Source organism: Alternaria burnsii, assembly GCF_013036055.1.
Source record: "Alternaria burnsii strain CBS107.38 chromosome Unknown 705, whole genome shotgun sequence".
NCBI lineage: Eukaryota > Fungi > Ascomycota > Dothideomycetes > Pleosporales > Pleosporaceae > Alternaria > Alternaria burnsii.
The window spans coordinates 1688303-1706845 of NW_024066107.1; the positions used below are offsets into that span (position 1 = coordinate 1688303).

The following is an 18543-nucleotide window of genomic DNA, read 5'->3' on the forward strand; positions in this document are numbered from 1 at the left end:
AAATAAAAGAACAGCAGCCCCTGCAAGTTGGAGATAACCGTCTTTCCGACTTGGATCTGTATGCTCCATTCGATCTGATATTCTTCTCCTTCCCTTCTCCACTACCCCGCTGCGACAAGGTTAGAGGCTATCGGCTGCGCTACGTCAGAGTTCCGCGCGTGTGCCAACTGCCAAGTGACCCCGAAAAGCGCAACGCCTCAACACCTGACGACATCATCGATCGTAACCTAGATATAGCTTCGAGCTCCTGTCCCCACTTGCTGTTACTCTGTTGAGTAAAACACGTATCCCATCACCATGGCGGACCTTGCGCCAGAGAAGGCCCAACCGGGCTCTGCAACCACGTCCGCCCTCAACTCGACAGATAATTCGCGGGCTGCAACACCTTCAAACGCCGCCGTAGAGAAGGCTCCGGACGACAGCTCCAAGTTCAAGACCTTCCTGGGCATATTGAGGAGGTAACGTAGCACCACCCGGTCACAGCATGTCTACTAGGCACGACTGGCGAGTTTCAACGCGCGAAAGCTAACTCGGTCTTCGTCCAGGTTCATTGGCGTCTCCGACCTCGCTGCTGTTCGCTTCTCCCTCCCCGCACAACTCCTCGAACCAAGGCCAAACTTGGGTACGTTGCATCACCATGGATCTAGGATTGCTGTCATGGCAAGTCGCTGTGGCAGGACTATCATCTGACGGATAGCAGAGTACTGGCACTACTTGGACAGGCCCGACACATTCATCAGGTCAGCACAGCTTCAACTTAGGTTGCAAGGCCCATTACTGACCTGCACAGTATCGGGGATTCGGACGACGACCTGGGGCGCATGCTGGGGTGCTTGCGCTTCTGGTTTACAAAGGACCTGGTATGCTGCACGTACCCTCGACAAAGACGTAGCTAATGCTGGCGCAGAAATACGTCAAGGGCAAGCCGTGCAAGCCTTACAACTCTACATTGGGTGAATTCTTCAGGGTACGCACTAACCCAGAACGACACGGGCTACCTACTGACTCTTACAGTGCAACTGGAAGATCGAGGATACTCATCCCACCCTCAAGACACCCAACTCCGCACCCACAAGCGCTGCCAACAGCGTCAAAGGCGATGGCAAGACCGTGACCGTCTCCTACCTTACCGAGCAAACGTCTCACCACCCGCCCGTCTCCGCCTTCTACGTCGATTGTCCCGAGAAGGGCATTAGTGCACGAGGCTACGATCAACTAAGCGCAAAATTTACTGGCACAAGCGTGCGTGTGGTTGCTGGAGCACACAACCTGGGCATCTTCATCAACTTGAAGAACCGGGGCGATGAGGAGTACCAGCTCACTCACCCAGCGGCCTACCTTGGGGGCATACTACGCGGTATGTCATGAGAGCATTATATGTAGTGTGGCCATGCTTACTCTATTTACAGGCTCCCTCAATGTATCTGTCGCAGATAGCTGCTTCGTTACCTGCCCAAAGACAGGGCTGAAGGTCATCCTAGAATACCAGGAGGAGGGCTGGCTCGGTCGATCACAGAACAAGGTCCTGGGTGTCATCTTCAAGTATGACCCCAAGAATGATACTGTTACCAAGATCAAGGATGTATCAGAGAAGGATGTCCTTGCGCGGATAGAGGGCAACTGGCAAGATAAGGTCTACTACACCCTCGGCAGCAAGCCATTCGCCAAGGTTGCCGTAAGTATACTGATTAGTAGTCTGCACCACAATCTAACATTTTAACAGGAGAAGAACCTCATCATCGACCTCAACCCGCTCGACCCCGTAGCCAAGATCGTTCCACCGCTTGATCAGCAGCTTCCCAACGAGTCCCTCAAATTTTGGGATGGCGTCACAAATGCCATAGTAGGCAAGCAATATGGGCTAGCGACTAACCTCAAGACCGAGATCGAGGAGAAGCAACGGCAGAAGGCGGCTGAGCGCAAGGTGGCTGAGAAAGAATGGAAACCACGATTCTTCACTGGAGCAGTCACACCTGTCGGCAGACCAGACCTCACCAAGGACGGCGAGGAAGCTCTGAAGGGTTTGCACGCGGAGAACTACCAACTGGCACCAAACGAGGAATACGCCGCCTTTTGATCGCATCCTCTTTTTCTCGAATGTTAGGAAGAAATTGCAGAATAGGACGAACCAGTACAGCAGGACCTTCCCTACGATATCCACTATATTTTGACTCTTCGGGGAACACGACACCCTCATTTAGCATCACTCACAATATCGGGACGTTTTTGTTGATTAAGAAGAGGGGAGCATTGGCTTGTTCGGCGTTCTCGTACATAACATTGGGACCTACACGTGGTGTTCGTGTCCTTTCTGTCACGATTATCTTACGAATAGATCTCTCAGACTGCTTGCCTTGATAAAGGCTTTCCGTCAATTGACCCCTTTAGTGGGAACCATGACTTATCGAACAATCATTCCAAAGCGCCTACGTTATCCCTAAGCAACAATACGCGTAAGTTTTCGCAAAAGATGCAGATATTCAAGCGTCATTGAGATACAAAGCTGCGTCTCATTTCCTGTTTTGAGGTGGCAGTCTGGTATGGGCTCGCCCTAGCAATGGGTTCAACAAGATGAGGACGACTAAACACTCCAACGTACCGAGGACATATTGAATGGAATGAATGACTATTTAGACCAATGAATGACTATCGCGATGGATTCTGGAGCCAATCCCATACGTTATTGGATGTTTGGATTTTCTTCTGATATTGGTGATCCTTTTCATTGTGGAAATTCGACCCCGAACATCAAGTAAATACTTGCAGCGAGTTGCGGGCATTATTCAATATCGGATCTGCTCAAGCCATATTTTGGTATACTGAGATTACACAGAACGATCATTTTCATCAGGAAAAGGACAAAGTTGTGCAATCGTTGGTTTTTGTTGAGTTTTCTATAGTTTCAATGCCCAGCTAAGCAGTGTCGCGACATAATCCTTTGTCGACAAGACATAACTCAGTGGAATTGTGGGAAGTATCGCAAGCTGCAGATAGGAGCTGCACAATGAACCGCTGCGATGAGTATGCAGGCAGTGGTGAAGAATCTAGATAACGCCGGTATTCCGCCATGCAATACAATACCGTCGCCCTTTGTGACTGTGCTAGTATCAAGAAAAACCCATCGTACGCCAGAAAGATCACCAATACTCATACATACAAGGATATACACAAGGTAGTAACATCCACATCAGACGCAATCGATGTTGCGCATCCGGGGATGGTAGAGGGGAAAATCCTATCAAACACGACTTCGCAAACGTTACAAGAGAAATAACGTTCTTAAGCCGTGTTGTGACCACAAAAGCCAGGTCACTGTAAGCCGGCCTTGTTGGTCTTGACAGTATGCGGAATAGGTTGCAAAATTCCCTTGTTGTCGGCAGTACCGAGAGCAGTGCCCTTGGACCACCCCATCTTCATCATCAAAGCATGACCCTTGTTTTCCGGGCCCAACTCTGGTGCGTTTGCGCCAACGGTCTCACCGTCCTTGTAACCCAGCAGAGGACGGGAACGTGCACCCCCCTGTTTGTGTTTGACCGTAGAGAACTTCCCGGGACGGCCGCCACCGCCCTGCGAATAGAGAGGACCTTTGAGACGCTTCTGGAAGCCCTTCTTTGCAATCGCGATATCAAACTCGTCATCAGTATAGATGCGCGTGCGATTGGTCTTGGAGAGGATAGTAAATCTGTCGTTACCATCGCCCCGGGAACGGGAGTTCAAATTGAAGAATGAAGCGGCTTGGTGGACGGTGGCGCGGCGATAGGCCTCCATGGGCGGTAGAGACAGTGTCTGCATGTCACCCACCAAGAACTCACGAAGCTCTTCGACAATGTCCTCCATGTCAATACCACCCTGGTACTTGACCTTGAGATTGGGGCCTTTACCCTTGCGACCTAGTAAGCCTTGTTGACGCAGCTCCTCACGCTCCGCCTTCTTAAGGCGCTTCTTTTCTCTATCGTTTGCCCATGCGCTCTGTAGCTGTTCGTTGAGATCGGAGTCATCCAATTCTGGCGGTGGCTGGCCACGTCTGCCCTTCTTCTTAGGCTTCAAGGATGGGCGCTCAGTGTCCATGATGTCGAAACCGCCATACGGGTCCATCTCAAGGGCTGCAACCATAGCAGAGGCCGAGGGGAAAGTAGGCTCCTTGTTACCTCGTCCGCGTCCCTTCTTTTTGCTAGGTCTGCTGTAAGCGCCATACGAGTAGTCGTTGGCAGGGCCTGAGTCGTCGAAGAAATCGTCACCAGCATACAACATCACCTCGTCGCCACCGAGGCCAAGTTCTTCTTGCTTCTGCAAGATCTTCGCAATAGTCTCATCGTCGAGTTCCTCTTCTTCTTCTTCTTCTTCTTCTTCGTCGTCGTCGTCATCGTCGTCGTCATCTTCATTCTCGGAGTCACTACTGGAAAGCATCTGCTGTTCACGCTCGTAGACCTCTGCCTCGAAACCTTTGATCAACCGCTTCTCGTCGGCGGTTTTGAGATGTGTGTAAGACAGCCAACGGGCATCGTCCGTAACAGAGTTTTCGTACACGCAGAGATATTGAAGGCCACTCTTGCGGGTGCGCTTTGATAGAATCCGAACGACTTTGTCCATCACATCTGATGAGGTGCTCATGTCTTCGAAATCCTGCAACATGTCTGAATCCCAATTGTCGCTGCCCTCGCCATCGTTGCCGCCGTCTTGACTTCCAGATACCGATTCCCAATCGTTGTGACTGCCTGCGTCCAGATCCATTTCACGACGAGCGAAGCCAGATGTAGCCAGCAGGTCTTCGGTGAGACCGAACTCTTCCATATTCTGCATGTAGTCGTCAATAGCTGCGTCACGGGGGTTCATATCGCCGTGCAGATAGTCATTCATGTCGGGACGGTCAGCATCAGGCAACCATCCAATATTGGGCTTGCTTCGGTGTTGCCATTCGGTAGTTTTGCCTTCCCACGCAGGCCTGCCTCTTCTTCGCCTCGCGAATTGGTCTTGATCAACGTCGTCAGCATCTGAACCCACTTCTACTTGTAGCTGAGAAGCAGCATTGCCTCGAATACTGAGCTCAACCGATACTGGGGCGTCGCCTGTCACAATCACTGATGCACGATCGACGGCTGAGGCAGTTGTAAACTCAGGCGTCTCAACAGGTGGTGTCTCTACTGCAGGAGTAGACTGTAATGGTCGTGATAGTGTGACCTCAGAGGGTTGTGGCGTGGCGGTAGGCGTGGCTTTGGGTGCCTGTTCTGTGGATGAGGTGGCGACGGGTGCAGCAGATGACTGGTTTCCACGACCTCTGAACAGCACCTCATCAGCGCTCGATGATGAAGCCTCAGAGAGCGCAGGCGAGGGGCTGCGGATCGCCATGTGTGCCATTGCTGTTGTGTTGTCGGGCGTGGAAGAGGGCGAGGACGGTGTATTTGACTCGGCGCCGGAATCAGACGAAATCTGAGCAGTATCTGTTTCAGGCGTGTCCAGTTTCTTCAGCGTGCCTTCGAGGTGACCGGCACTTATGAATTGGATGGGCATGTGTCGCAATTTCTTGCCAGCCTCAAACGCAGCGGTGCGGTGACTGGACATCCATTTCGCTTCGTCCTTGAGGGAGAACTTGGACGCGGCTGCTGTAGGAACGGTCAACACGACCCAATCGTTTGGGACTGGGGAAGGAGCGCAAACGTACTCTCTTCATGGACTGGCCATGACTGGTATGAGTGGCGTTTGGAAGGCGCGCGCTGCGGTGTGCTCTTAGCTGAGCCGCCTTTGGCCTTGCTCTTGCCCTTTTTTCCGCGCGACATGGCGATGGCGATGCGACGAGAGTTTGCGGTGAAAAGGAAAGGAAAGTGCGGTGGAAGCTTTTGGAGATGATGCGCTCTTCGATGTCTCGTTGCGAGTGGCGCGGGGCTAGTAACGATGCGCAGGGTTAGCTCAGCGGAGCTTATGACGATGGGGCCGCTGGTTATCGCGCTGTAGGGAGCTCTCAGCTTGCCGAGAGAGCAGTAACAAGTCTCCAAGCGGATAATCCATCACAGAGTGAGTAAACCTGATGCGCTTGAATGAAGCATGGTATACTTGGTCGTGGTACATGCTCTCGCCAACGCATTCCAGAAGCGTGATTGATGTTAAGTGACACCCGTGGGCAGCCAGGTGATGGCCACCGTGGACCCCTCCCCCGCGGGAACCTTGGGTCGTAGAGCCGCATATGACCTCTGCGGCTCGCTGCACCAACTGAGCGAGTTGGACATCGTGCTTCTATTCTATCTCTCTTCCAACACCTTTGTGTCGTGGGCATGTGTGAATAGTCGTGGCAAGTACGAACGCATGTAGCCAGCTCTAGGCAACCTCATCTCGGACCTCCGCATCACCTCCGCATCCATCGTCGCCCTGGCCACACCACCTATAGTTGCAGCCATCATGCATGACTTCGAGCGCGTTACCCGTAACGTCGTCCGTACCTTCTACGACCCTCCGCCTACGAACGACTCCAACGAACCCATATGGCTGCTGGGCCAACGTTACGACCCCCGTCCTCCGCCATCCAAGCCGACGCCTACTGATTCCCCATCCGCCGGGACGCCCACGCCCCAGTCCGAGCGCAACGAAGATGAAAGCTGGATAAGGACCAGCATCGAAGAGACAGAGCGCAGAGAAGCTCCAAATGGCGAGGATCCGGCACAATACGGCAACTGGCCTTCTGCCTTCCTCGACGACTTCGAGTCGCGCATATGGATGACCTACCGCTCTGGCTTCACGGCCATCCAGAAGAGCCAGGATCCGAAGGCAACGAGCGCCATGAGTTTTCGCGTGCGCATGCAGAACCTCGCCTCACCTGGCTTCACATCGGACACGGGCTTTGGGTGCATGATCAGGAGTGGGCAGTGCATCCTCGCCAATGCGCTGCAGATACTACGTCTCGGGCGGGACTGGAGATACCAAGAGAAGCCTGATGCAAAGGAGCATCAACAGATACTCTCCATGTTTGCCGACGATCCGAAAGCGCCCTTTTCTATCCATCGCTTCGTCGAGCATGGCGCTGCTGTATGCGGAAAGTACCCTGGCGAGTGGTTTGGTCCCTCGGCAGCAGCACGTTGCATACAAGATCTAGTGCACAAGAATAAGGAAGCTGGGCTGAGAGTGTACGTGTCAGGCGATGGTGCTGATGTGTATGAGGATAAGCTGAAGGAGATCGCCATGGAGGATGACGGTGAATGGCAGCCTACACTAATCCTAGTCGGCACGAGGTTGGGCATCGACAAGATTACACCAGTATACTGGGAAGCACTAAAGGCGAGCCTGCAGATGAAGCAGAGTATTGGTATTGCAGGGTAAGGCGCAACGAACATCTCGCAGGCTTCATTAGTAGTTACACTGACTGTTCTAGTGGCCGACCATCAGCATCACACTACTTTGTAGCCACGCAGGCGAACAACTTCTTCTACCTCGACCCCCACAGCACACGCCCACTGCTACCCTACCGCCCTCCTCCATCGTCCACCGACAGCGAGGCAGGAGCGTCATCTTCCACACTAGAAGCCTCAGCAACGTCCACCTCGTCATCCACGACCATTGTTCCTTCATCAAACGCATCATATTCCGCAGAAGAACTCGCAACCTGCCACACACGCCGCATCCGCCGTCTTCAGATCCGCGAGATGGACCCCTCCATGCTCCTTGCATTCCTCATAACATCGAAGGAAGACTACGACAATTGGAAAGAAGGCGTCCGCAGCGTGCAAGGTAAGAGCGTGGTTCACGTGCAAGACAAAGAGCCAGCGCCGCGAGGACAGGAAAGAGAGGGTGCTATTGACGAAGTTGAAAGCTGGGATGAGGATGGCTTACAGTAGACTGTAGTCTTCTTGCTTGCTCTCCCTCTCTTGGTGGCGTTCTCTCTTGGGTCTCGCAATGATATCATACGGGTACATGCATGTCTGGAGTTTCGGCACTGTTGATATGGATTCCTTGGGTTTGGCACATGTACATCCGTAAATGCCGCGTTTCCATGTGCAATCCACGTTCTCTGGTAGTTATCTGCTCATGATGACAGTCCCAAAGATTGCCATGCGAAGTCTGTGTCTATCATCATAACTATGAAATCAGCCGGTTGACGCAAAATGGAGTTCTACGTCATGTGAACCAAAGTCGTGCAGCACGCGACTGCTGCGGATGCGGCGTTGCGAAAGGCGCGCTTTTGACGCGTTTCTCCGGATACGGTACACGCGACCTCGAGCGCGTCGATATCGCGCTTCGACTCGAATTCCACGCGTTTTCCCATGTGCGTATTGTAGACAGGTGGCTACCAGGTTCGACCGTCCCACTCGTGAATGGGGTAACTGGATATTAGCAGGTCAATCAGTGTAGAAATAGAACAGGAAATGGTTGGAGAAATTGGAGTCATGTGTGAAGTTCGAAAGAATTGATTCGTTCCCGTCTGCTGTGGTATAATGTACAGACCCTGATGGACCTCGTAGTCGAATACGACTAGATGATTCGATGACAGACAAACCGACCCATGATCACATTAGCAAAGGACCCGTGAACACCGCACCCCATAACCACTTGTCGGAATAGACAAGAAAGACCCAAAGAAAACATCCAGCGAAAAGAAAGCACTCTATTTGGTGGAAGAAGAGTACTTGGTAACAGCCTTGGTACCCTCAGAGACGGCGTGCTTGGCAAGCTCACCAGGCAGGATCAGACGGACTCTGTGGATGAAGTCAGTATATGCGACGGATTGAAGAGAGTGTGGAGAACGTACGATGTCTGGATCTCGCGCGATGAGATGGTGGACTTCTTGTTGTAGGCAGCGAGCTTGGAGGCCTCAGTGGCAACACGCTCGAAGATATCGTTGACGAAAGAGTTGAGAATGCTCATGGCGCGGTTGGAGATACCGGTGTCGGGGTGGACCTGCTTGAGGACTGCAAAGACGCGTTAGCAAATTTTGCTCAATGGAAACCAATGAAGCAGATTGCTTCAAAGACTGGATGTCGCGCTCAATGACGCGCAAATGACAAACTTACCCTTGTAGATGTAGGAGGAGTAGGTCTCCTTCCTGGTCTTGGTGCGCTTCTTCTTGTCGCCAGAGGGCGCGGCGGTCTTCTTGCCAGCCTCCTTCTTCTCAGCGGGAGCCTTGCCGGCCGGGGCTTTGCCGCCGGTGGTGGGAGTCTTCTGGGCCTTGGGGGGCATTTTGAGTGATTTGGTGGAGTTGGGTGAAAAGGATGGGTTTGAGTTAAAAGCAGAAGCTTTGAGTGAGATGGAGTTGGCTGAGTGTCGTGGTGGGAGTTTGCGATGGATGAAGGGAAAGGTCGTCGACGGCGGGGGACGCGCTACTTATGGGGAGCGCGCTCTCATGTTGTGATCCAGCAGGCGGCTGGGAGGCCCGTGCGGTAGCTCTTGCCAGTTTAGTAGCTAAGCGAGGCCCGCGAGTGATCTTGCGCTGACTTGCGGCAGGCGCTAGACGGCGTCGCTGCCTTTTCGCGCGCTAGCGTGGGCAGGTTGATCTCGCGCACTCACAACAGTCCAGCGCCGTCCTTATAAGACCGCCCCGCCCCCCAACAGCAGCAAGCAATCCATCGTCTCGACACTCCACGCCCACAACCAGCTCAACCCGCTCACGCAACTCATCTCTCTCACCACTCCCACTTTCTCAAATAACCCACCCCAACCAAACTCCTTCAAAATGACTGGCGGCAAATCCGGAGGCAAGGCCAGCGGCTCCAAGTCCAGCGCTCAATCGTAAGTGTTTCCATCTCGTGCATCGCGTCTTGAGCTTGGGTTTGCCTTGCGCATTCTTCTGCTTCAATTCGCATCTTTTTGACGCGTCTTTTGCTTGATTGACGCGTCTTTTCGCATTGCATCTCCAACATTGCATCATAGCTAACTCGTCCTTAGCCGTTCATCTAAGGCCGGTCTCGCTTTCCCCGTCGGTCGTGTCCACCGTCTTCTCCGCAAGGGCAACTACGCTCAGCGTGTCGGTGCCGGTGCCCCCGTCTACCTCGCTGCCGTCCTCGAGTACCTTGCTGCCGAGATTCTCGAGTTGGCCGGTAACGCTGCCCGCGACAACAAGAAGACCCGTATCATTCCCCGTCATCTCCAGCTCGCCATCAGGAACGACGAGGAGTTGAACAAGCTTCTCGGACACGTCACCATCGCCCAGGGTGGTGTCCTCCCCAACATTCACCAGAGTACGTTGCATCATGGTCTAATCGCATCGCATCAGTTGCTAACATATTTTCAGACCTTCTGCCCAAGAAGACAGCCAAGCCTGGCAAGGGTCCTTCGCAGGAGCTCTAAACGCGTCCTGCATTTGAGTTTCTTCTTCACGGCGTGGTTACTTCATGGGTCTTTTTCATCTGCAATGATAATGGGAGTCGGTCTGGGTTTGGGTTCTCGGCTTTTTACGGGATTTATACCAGAGCTGTATATTAGCTGGTTGTATTGACGACCGCGAGCTCATGAGCTGAATCGAGCATATTACTTCATTACTTGTCTTCTGCCGTGACTTTGCCTTGGTTTGCATTTAGTTTTGTACTGTGTCTGCGAGTTGGCGCTTGCAGATTGAGCGGTGGAGGTACATCGGGAGGCTATCGGCCTCACACCAGCCATTCCTCATACCGGTAGATCCACGCGGCACGCGATCTCGAGGCGGTCAACTGGTGCGACAACGTTGCATTCGGCAAGTCTGCGATTGCGCAACTTTGACAATGTGCTCTGCGTAGAAGTACCGTGTACAAACTATGTAGTTGTAATTCTTGCAATTTGGAACATACGTGAAAAAAAGATAATAATAATCCACATGTGCACGGCATCCAGCGTCGAACTTGGACGTAAACGTGTCGAATCATACTACCTGGGCGATTGCCGCTCCAGAAACGGCACAGCGGGGTACCCCAGATCCTCCACATAATGTCTTTGACTTGGTCCATAATGCGCTATCAACTTACAATACTTACCTGTGTAGAAGACTTTGTATTCTTGTCCGAGCCCATGAAGCCACATGTTAGTATGCTTGGATACTATCGTACTGCTAACGTCAGCCAGTAGGCGCGTGCATCTCAGTCAAGAACATGACTTTCTATGTATGGTCACCTCGTAAGACGGGATCTAGTATCTGATATCTCACTTCATGTATGCTAGCTTGCAAACAAGAAGCATATGCGTTAGAGCATGTTGTCGGGTGTCTTCTTGTGATTATGTAGCCTCCTGCGCTGTTACCTCAAGGGTCAAAAACCACATGCTACTTGAACTACACCTTTTTCCAAATGATATTACGTATCCTTCTCGCGATAGCTGCTTTTTGCTTGTGTTTTATGTTCGCATGTCTTCTTCGTTGGGTGCCCATATTTCACAAAGTGTCAGCGTAGTTATTCATGAATTTGATATTTAACACCAGACAACAACTCATTCAAAAAATTGTCACAACCCACCACCATGCTCAATTCACCTAAGACTTTGTGAATCGACCAACAGCATATTAATAGTCTCTCCAGATGTCTTTTTAGAATTAGATTCCAATGTGGTGGGGATTTTTATGTGACGTCATACGAGAGACGCGACCACACATCATTGACACGCCGGAGGTGTATATACGTGTATATCTGGTTACATGCGCATGATACAAATAAAATAGGCATCCTGAGGGATTTAGCAAAAAGTCTACAACGACACTTGTGGAGATCTACGCGTCAATTCCTGCCTATCCACGCAAAGGCGCGACGTTGAAACCTGGACACATTGATGCATAAGGCAAGAGAGGAAACGCTCAACATGCAATTAACCACCTATTTATATATACCGGTTTTTCCATGCGACACATGTACACGTTATGAATCAATCAATGCATGTGCAAATGTCTCATTGATCCATCCGACCACATCTCCCCCTACCCTACTACTAGTTCCCGCGCTTTCGCCCGACAACCCACCCACCAAAATATGCAAAAATAAAAGACCGCAGTACCGAAGCCTACAAGAGCATCTTCCTGGGATCCTCAATGTACTCCTTGACCTTGACCAGGAAAGTGACAGCTTCCCTTCCGTCAAGCAGTCGGTGGTCGTATGTGAGCGCAAGGTACATCATCGGCCTAATCTCGACCTTTCCGTTGATAGCGACAGGCTTCTCCTTGATGGCGTGCAGACCAAGCACAGCGGTCTGGGGAAGGTTGATGATGGGGGTGCCCATCAGACTGCCAAAGACACCGCCGTTGGAGATGGTGAAGGTACCACCAGCCATGTCCTCAATGGTGAGCTTGTTGTCGCGCGCCTTCTTGCCAAGGTCGGCGATGGCCTTCTCGATGCCGACCATGTCCATGCTCTCGGCGTTCCTGACAACGGGGGTGACGAGTCCCTTCTCAGTGGCGACGGCAACGGAGATGTCGACGTAATCGCGGTAGACAATGGTGTCACCACCATCGGGGCCCTCGATGGAAGCGTTGACGGCAGGTACGTCGCGTGCGGCGAGGATGCAGGCGCGTGAGAAGGCGGACATGAAACCGAGCTTGACGCCCTTGTTCTTAAGGATCTCGTCCTTGTAGAGCTTGCGGAACTCCATGATGGAGGACATGTCAACCTCGTTGAAGGTGGTCAGCGAGGCGGCGGTGTTTTGCGACTGCTTCAAGCGCTCGGCGATACGAAGGCGCATGCGATTCATCTTGACCTACGAGCTGTTAGTACAAATATCTCCATGGGTATGGGGTACATACGCGGCGCTCCTCACGGCTGCCAGGTGTGACGGGCTTAGTCTCGTCTGCCTTGGAGTCCTTCTTGGGTGGTGCAGGCTTGGATTCTTGCTTGGGCGGTTGGGGCTTGGATTCCTGCTTGGGAGGCTCAGGTTTTGACTCCTCCTTTGGCGCTTCGGATTGCTCCTCCTTTGGCTGAGACTGCTCTTGCTGGCCTTCGGGTTGCGACGAAGTCTCCTGGTCCTTAGGTGCGGGTTCCTTTGGCTGTTCACTGGCCTCCTTCTTTCCACCCTCTGGGGCACCACCAGCCTCAAGCTTTACAATTTCCTGTCCAACGGTGACGGTGTCCTCCTCGTTGACGAGGAACTCCTTGATGGTACCAGCCTCGGGCGCGTTGACAGCAACGTCGATCTTGTCGGTCTCAATGGTAGCGATCTCTTCATCCTGCTCAACGTAGTCGCCGACCTCTGCATATTGTGAGCTGGTGATGTATCCATTTGGACAAGGCAGACGCACGTTTTGACCACTGCTTCAGGGTTCCCTCTGTGATCGACTCGGCCATCTCAGGCACCTTGACGATGGTGTCGGCATAGCTTCTTGTCTGGTCGAGGGACCATAGGCGTTGTGACGACAGCTGGCCAGGCCGTCTGTAAACAGTCAGTGGTGGGCATATTGATGCACAGAGTGTTTGATATTACCTTGAGGCTTGACCGAGGAGACCAGACGAGTTCGCTTTGGAGATGGCGGAATAGCTGCGCGCGGCAGGAATGGCTCGTGGGCTTGCGCGCAAAGCTCGCACAGAGCGCATGGCCGCCGGTAGACGGCGTATACACTGCTGGCCGGACATGATGGGCAGCCAAGCGAAGAGTGGGAAAAAGGGAATAGGAATGCGTGCGAGAGCGATGGGCGGCTTCGAGCGAGCGAAGTTCTGAATATGAGTCCTCCTGAGGCAATTGTACGGTACTGAAGCAGGTGCAGGCACAGGGCACCGGTTCTGACGTCTCGGAAGCCACCCTCCGTCACAGGCACAAGTGCCAAGCCCGCGACCTCACGCTGCCCTCACCAAGCCATCTGCGACAACAGCGAGGCATTGCGGCCACGAACCACGTTTCTCCCTTCCGCCACACCCTGCACTGGAAGGGCCATCGCCGTCATGAGCTCCAAGATACACGTCCTGTACGCCAAATCCCCGCCTGCCTCGCCTTTTACGCGCAGAAACTGACGCAGCCGCAGACGCCTCTACAGGCGGTCCCTCAAGCTCGCCCTCGACTGGAGCGTCCACCGGTACCTCTGGCGCGGACAGGCCCTGTACATCCGCGAACTGTTCGAGGCCAAGCGAAATGTCACTGAGCCGCGACAGATGAGGGTGCGTCTCCCTGTTGCACCACCGCCATCCCATTTACAACTCGACACATATCGTGGCTACATAGGGGACTCTGCTGATGAGTCGCACAGGAACTGATCAAGGAGACGGAGAATCTGCTCGACAAGTGGAAGCACCCAGACCCTTACCGCCCACCTACCGCTCCTGGAGGTTCGTTGCTCATGCCCGGATACATTTCCGCATCGGCCGCGGATATGACTGTACTGACGGGTGTTGTAGGATCAAAGTACGAGCGCAACCTGCCGTGCCCAATCATCGATCGTGAGTTCATCATCCATCATTTTCACCCCATCTGCTGACGATCCCCAGCTCCACCGAAAATGATCTTGTAATTGGGGATAGGAGAACAGGGCTGTGTCCACTTGTAAATATCACAACGGTAGTGCGACCAAGCAGTAAATCGCAACAACAAGAAAGCCAAAACTTACGTTTTTTTTCCTTCAACGACATTACCGACCTCAAAGACCTTGACGTCTCTATCCCTGTTCTGTACTTTCTTCTCCTTTGTGACCATCACCCACCTCTTCAAGTCCAGGTCATTATCGGTGTTTGCCAACGTCTGTCTGTTAGCCTCGTCAATGTCGCAAAAGTCAAATACACATCCGTTGATACAACAGCACCACCTAAAGCAGCAATTCCAGTGGAGGTAGTCTTGGATCTGAGAATGACATTGTAGTACTTATCATATTTGTTCCTCATCAAGAAGTAGGAATAGAATCTCCTCTAGGTACTTTATCAGGTCTGGAACTTCCTCACTCTGCGTACAGTGCTGAGATATCCCATGTCATCTACGAGGTCCGCCTTTTCAACCCAAACCGGCATATTATCTACAGTAGTTGCTGGTTTGACCCCTCTTTCCTGTGCATATGCGTCCTCCAAGAATGCCCATTCCGGCACGTCGCAGCACCCACCGACAATGATGGTCCTCTCGGGCGACAGATTGTACAACAGAGGCTCATGTGTCTTTGGTACCAACACTTCTACTATCTTCTTCTCAGGGTTGAAGCCCCTGATCATCGCTGTACAAACCATTCTCGTCGTTCGAGGATCTAATGGTTCTACCATGCCAGTACGTTCAGACTCTGGAAGATATGGAATCCCAAATTTTTGTGTCTTGGGAAGCGAGCCGTTAGAAGTAGGAACGGCAGATGATGTGGATTGGATGATTTGCACGATGGAGCCATTCAATGCATGCAGCAATGAGGATGGCTCGACTGGCTCGGAGTACATTGCGAAAGCAACTACATCCTGTTCTCGCTCTAGGGTTTCTTCGTAGCAAAACTCCCAGGGCACCAGCTGTGAAAGAGGTTCTGGCGTCCAATTGAGAAGTTGGGGCTGGCCCTGGCTCGTACTGCTTGATCTGAGATGGAAGTAGGATTGCATCTGCATAGCGCTTAATTCATTCTCCGACCTTATAGGGATCGACTGGGGCTGTTGTGCAGTAATCTCATAGAGTGTGCCGTGGTATTGCGATGTTGATGTTTGAAGTAAGTGCAGCCTTGCCGCTGTTTCAGTGTCGATGGCTCGTGTATCGCTGAGGTGTACGACATTATGCGGTTTGATCCTTACTATCAGCTTGTTTAGTAAGTCGAAATGTGAGGAGTAGAGAAAGCTGGGTATGTCGACAACTAATGGTAGAGACGAATCTCGAGAAGAAAGATTCCTGTATGCCAAGAAAAGATCCTCAAAACAGGATTGGTAATAGTCCGCATAATTGGCAAAATTCGAAGGGACTGGATGTGCGCGAACAACCTCGTTCCTGCTCGCTTCTCTCTGTTCTGGTACAACAGAGGGATGTGTGTAACTTGGACCCAAATTCAAATCTCTCACCACAACGAGAGAGATTTGACCTCTAGGGACGTACTCTTGTTTTTGCGGGTCAAGATCCATCCAACATACAGCTGGCACAGATGCAGCGGTCTTGCCTAGTCCTGTGAGAGAGCGATTCACGAGCCGCCTGGCAAAAGTCGATTTGCCCGAGCTAGGTAACCCAGTCACAACGGTGGTAGAAGGATTGCTAGCGCAGTCCTCAATTGCGCGAAGCCAGTCTTCAGGTGTCACTTCAGGACGTAAGGGTCGGGAAAGCGTATCTGCATCTGAGTTGGTCACCTAGCAGAAAAGTCAGTTTTTTTGTATAGTCTCAACGAGTCATCATGTTCTTATAGAACATGGTAATGGCCAAGGTGAGCTGTAAACGAGAAGCGATGCACTTACAACACGAAACGATCGATCATTGGAGTCATTCCAGATTCCGTCAAACACTGGACTAATATGCGCCAAAGATGCAGGTGTCTTGCAAGTCTTGAAACTCATGTGATTTGTACCATCTAATCCGCGGATTTTGGACATAGGGTGCGTGGCTGGTACACACACTCGATGAGCTTGGTTTTTTTGGCCATCACGATTGACTGTCCCAATATTGGCACCATTGATATTGACGGCGCCTCTCAGAACCAACAAGTCAAAACAGCCGATCAACGTGATGGTCGCGTGCTTGTTCAGATTGACGGTGAGTTCAGTGTCGGTGTCTGAGAGGATGTTTTGTGGTTCGTTGCGCCAGTTGCAAAGTTTGAGATTGCGCTGAACAGGCACGGGTTGTTCCTCTTCATCTGAGTCTTCCTGTTCCGGGTTTCCACCTTTGAGCAATGGACTTGCTGGTACAGGAATCTGCTCAAGCGTGACTTTGGGTGTATTCACGACTTTAGCTGCGGCTTCCGTTCGCAGTCGAGCTGCCGCAATCGCAGTGAGCGGCTTTTCGCTGACGACTCCAACTGCAGTCGCTTCTTCTCCTCTCTTCCGTTTTCCTGACATACTGACTTTGGATGTTAATGCTGGTGTTTTGCATCTGTCCAGTATGTCATCGACCAAGCCAGTGATTTTTGGCGCGCTAGCTTTTGATTAGGACTAGTGGCGATGCGGCTCTTCTCCCGAGCGCGCCAGACCGCGGCGCAAAAAAGTTACGAACTTCGACTTTCTGGTCGCAAAGAGCATGGCTCCACACACACCATGAAGGACACACACAAAACCAAGGTGCCGCTGCCAGGCTCCAAGCAGAAGTCAAAACCTCAGAACACCCCATCGAAAGCGCAATTAAGCCAAGAATTTGTCGACAGTGACAATGATTCTCCCAGTGAGAGCACCGCGCAGCCCAAGAAGGTCGAGAAGCCGAAAGCCACCATCGGTATCCATGTGAATGGCGTTCCTAAAACCAAATCCAAACCTAGCAAGAAAGACGCGCCTGCCTCCAAATCCACATCCAAGTCGAAGGTTTCACCCAAGAAACCAGCATCCAAGCATATCGCAACAGAAGAGGACGTCGCAGATTTGTCGAGCTCAGAGATAAGCGACGACGACGCGCCGACCAGGGATATACAGACGAAGCTTCCGGGTAACGAGAAGAGCAAGGATGCTTCGAGCGACAGCGACAGCGATAGCGACAGCACAAGCAGCTCAGACACCTCCAGTGACGATTCAGACACTGACAACGCGTCGCAACCAACACGCAAACCAGCTCAAACACGTCCATCACTTCCAGTGCAATCACAATCACATGCAGTCGACTTTCGACCGACGCAGGCCTACGTACCCCCGAAAGGATTCAATCCAGTGGCATTGAATGACAAGACCATTTCCAAGTCGACAGGACTATTTGATAACCTAGAAGGGAAGCAGATATGGCACATTACTGCTCCAGCAGGCGTCTCCTTGAAGGATCTGAGCGAGATTGCCATGGACAAAGCTATGAAAGGAGATGCTATATTAAGTCACAAGGGCACCGACTATGGATTTTCTCAGACAGAAAAGAGCGAGGATGGCACTCGGGAGGTTTTGTTGCCTCGCAAGAACGGCATGGAGCCTGGTACGTTCACCAAATACTGCTTATATTGACTGTACTGACCTGGCTAGTCTCTACGCGGATATCACAGACGTTGCGCTTGCGATCGGTCGTGCGACTTCCTCACCTCAGCACAAAACAAGCAGACCAGAACACGGGTTCAGAAGCGGCCGCTTCGATAACGCGATCGACTATCCGTGCACCACGACCACAGGTTACAGGACTGAAGATGCGCTTCCTTCCCACTGGCTTTAGTGGCAACGACGCCGGGATCATTGGTGATTCAGATGACGAGACTGAAGCGCCACGGGAGACTGCGGGACTTGGAATGCCGAATGGACTCAATCTGCCCTCGAAGAAGCCAAAGAGGAAACATGCTGATGTCAATGGTGTCGATACGCCTGAAGTGCCATCAAAGAAGACCAAGAAGCACCGGGATCCAGAGGGGACCAAGAGAAAAGACGAAAAGAAAGCGAAGAAGGATAAAAAGCGGGCGAAGGAAGCGGCAATGGCCTGAGAAATGCTGCATGACTACTTGAACTAGCATGACATCTACGCACACAGAATCTTCATACCAGAGAGCGCATGCGGCCAGAGACCAATATCTGTGCTGCTCCGCTGGACCGGTTCAGATACTTCACATCACATACGTACACATGTATCGGAACGTTATCA

At 52.1% G+C, this 18543-nt stretch overlaps 9 protein-coding genes across 9 annotated transcripts; 5 read left to right on the top strand and 4 right to left on the bottom strand.

Moving 5' to 3' along the window:
• Positions 1-297: 297 nt before the first annotated feature.
• On the top strand, positions 298-2077 carry GT037_000598 (uncharacterized protein; the record flags this gene model as incomplete). The annotated part of the gene is made up of 8 exons (XM_038925645.1): positions 298-458; positions 546-622; positions 701-740; positions 791-860; positions 908-967; positions 1015-1357; positions 1410-1675; positions 1724-2077. The coding sequence occupies 8 exons, from the start codon at positions 298-300 to the stop codon at positions 2075-2077; spliced, it is 1371 nt and encodes a 456-aa protein (XP_038791501.1).
• A 1232-nt stretch (positions 2078-3309) lies between these two features.
• On the bottom strand, positions 3310-5774 carry GT037_000599 (r3h and g-patch domain-containing protein; the record flags this gene model as incomplete). The annotated part of the gene is made up of 2 exons (XM_038925646.1): positions 3310-5600; positions 5660-5774. The coding sequence occupies 2 exons, from the start codon at positions 5772-5774 to the stop codon at positions 3310-3312; spliced, it is 2406 nt and encodes an 801-aa protein (XP_038791502.1).
• Positions 5775-6309: 535 nt separating this feature from the next.
• On the top strand, positions 6310-7820 carry GT037_000600 (peptidase family c54 protein; the record flags this gene model as incomplete). The annotated part of the gene is made up of 2 exons (XM_038925647.1): positions 6310-7301; positions 7358-7820. Coding segments are annotated over 2 exons (1455 nt in total), but the record flags the coding sequence as incomplete, so codon positions are not given.
• Positions 7821-8587: 767 nt separating this feature from the next.
• Positions 8588-9159, bottom strand: GT037_000601 (histone h2b; the record flags this gene model as incomplete). The annotated part of the gene is made up of 3 exons (XM_038925648.1): positions 8588-8678; positions 8732-8891; positions 8994-9159. The coding sequence occupies 3 exons, from the start codon at positions 9157-9159 to the stop codon at positions 8588-8590; spliced, it is 417 nt and encodes a 138-aa protein (XP_038791504.1).
• Positions 9160-9652: 493 nt separating this feature from the next.
• Positions 9653-10266, top strand: GT037_000602 (histone h2a; the record flags this gene model as incomplete). Its single annotated transcript, XM_038925649.1, has 3 exons — positions 9653-9708; positions 9865-10157; positions 10211-10266. The coding sequence occupies 3 exons, from the start codon at positions 9653-9655 to the stop codon at positions 10264-10266; spliced, it is 405 nt and encodes a 134-aa protein (XP_038791505.1).
• Positions 10267-11937: 1671 nt separating this feature from the next.
• GT037_000603 (dihydrolipoamide succinyltransferase) lies at positions 11938-13496 on the bottom strand (the record flags this gene model as incomplete). Its single annotated transcript, XM_038925650.1, has 4 exons — positions 11938-12627; positions 12674-13116; positions 13166-13296; positions 13348-13496. 4 exons carry the CDS (start codon positions 13494-13496, stop codon positions 11938-11940), a joined length of 1413 nt encoding a protein of 470 aa, XP_038791506.1.
• A 306-nt stretch (positions 13497-13802) lies between these two features.
• Positions 13803-14365, top strand: GT037_000604 (uncharacterized protein; the record flags this gene model as incomplete). The annotated part of the gene is made up of 4 exons (XM_038925651.1): positions 13803-13825; positions 13883-14015; positions 14105-14294; positions 14343-14365. 4 exons carry the CDS (start codon positions 13803-13805, stop codon positions 14363-14365), a joined length of 369 nt encoding a protein of 122 aa, XP_038791507.1.
• Positions 14366-14768: 403 nt separating this feature from the next.
• Positions 14769-16844, bottom strand: GT037_000605 (uncharacterized protein; the record flags this gene model as incomplete). Its single annotated transcript, XM_038925652.1, has 2 exons — positions 14769-16142; positions 16248-16844. 2 exons carry the CDS (start codon positions 16842-16844, stop codon positions 14769-14771), a joined length of 1971 nt encoding a protein of 656 aa, XP_038791508.1.
• Positions 16845-17039: 195 nt separating this feature from the next.
• Positions 17040-18385, top strand: GT037_000606 (uncharacterized protein; the record flags this gene model as incomplete). The annotated part of the gene is made up of 2 exons (XM_038925653.1): positions 17040-17892; positions 17940-18385. The coding sequence occupies 2 exons, from the start codon at positions 17040-17042 to the stop codon at positions 18383-18385; spliced, it is 1299 nt and encodes a 432-aa protein (XP_038791509.1).
• Positions 18386-18543: the final 158 nt, after the last annotated feature.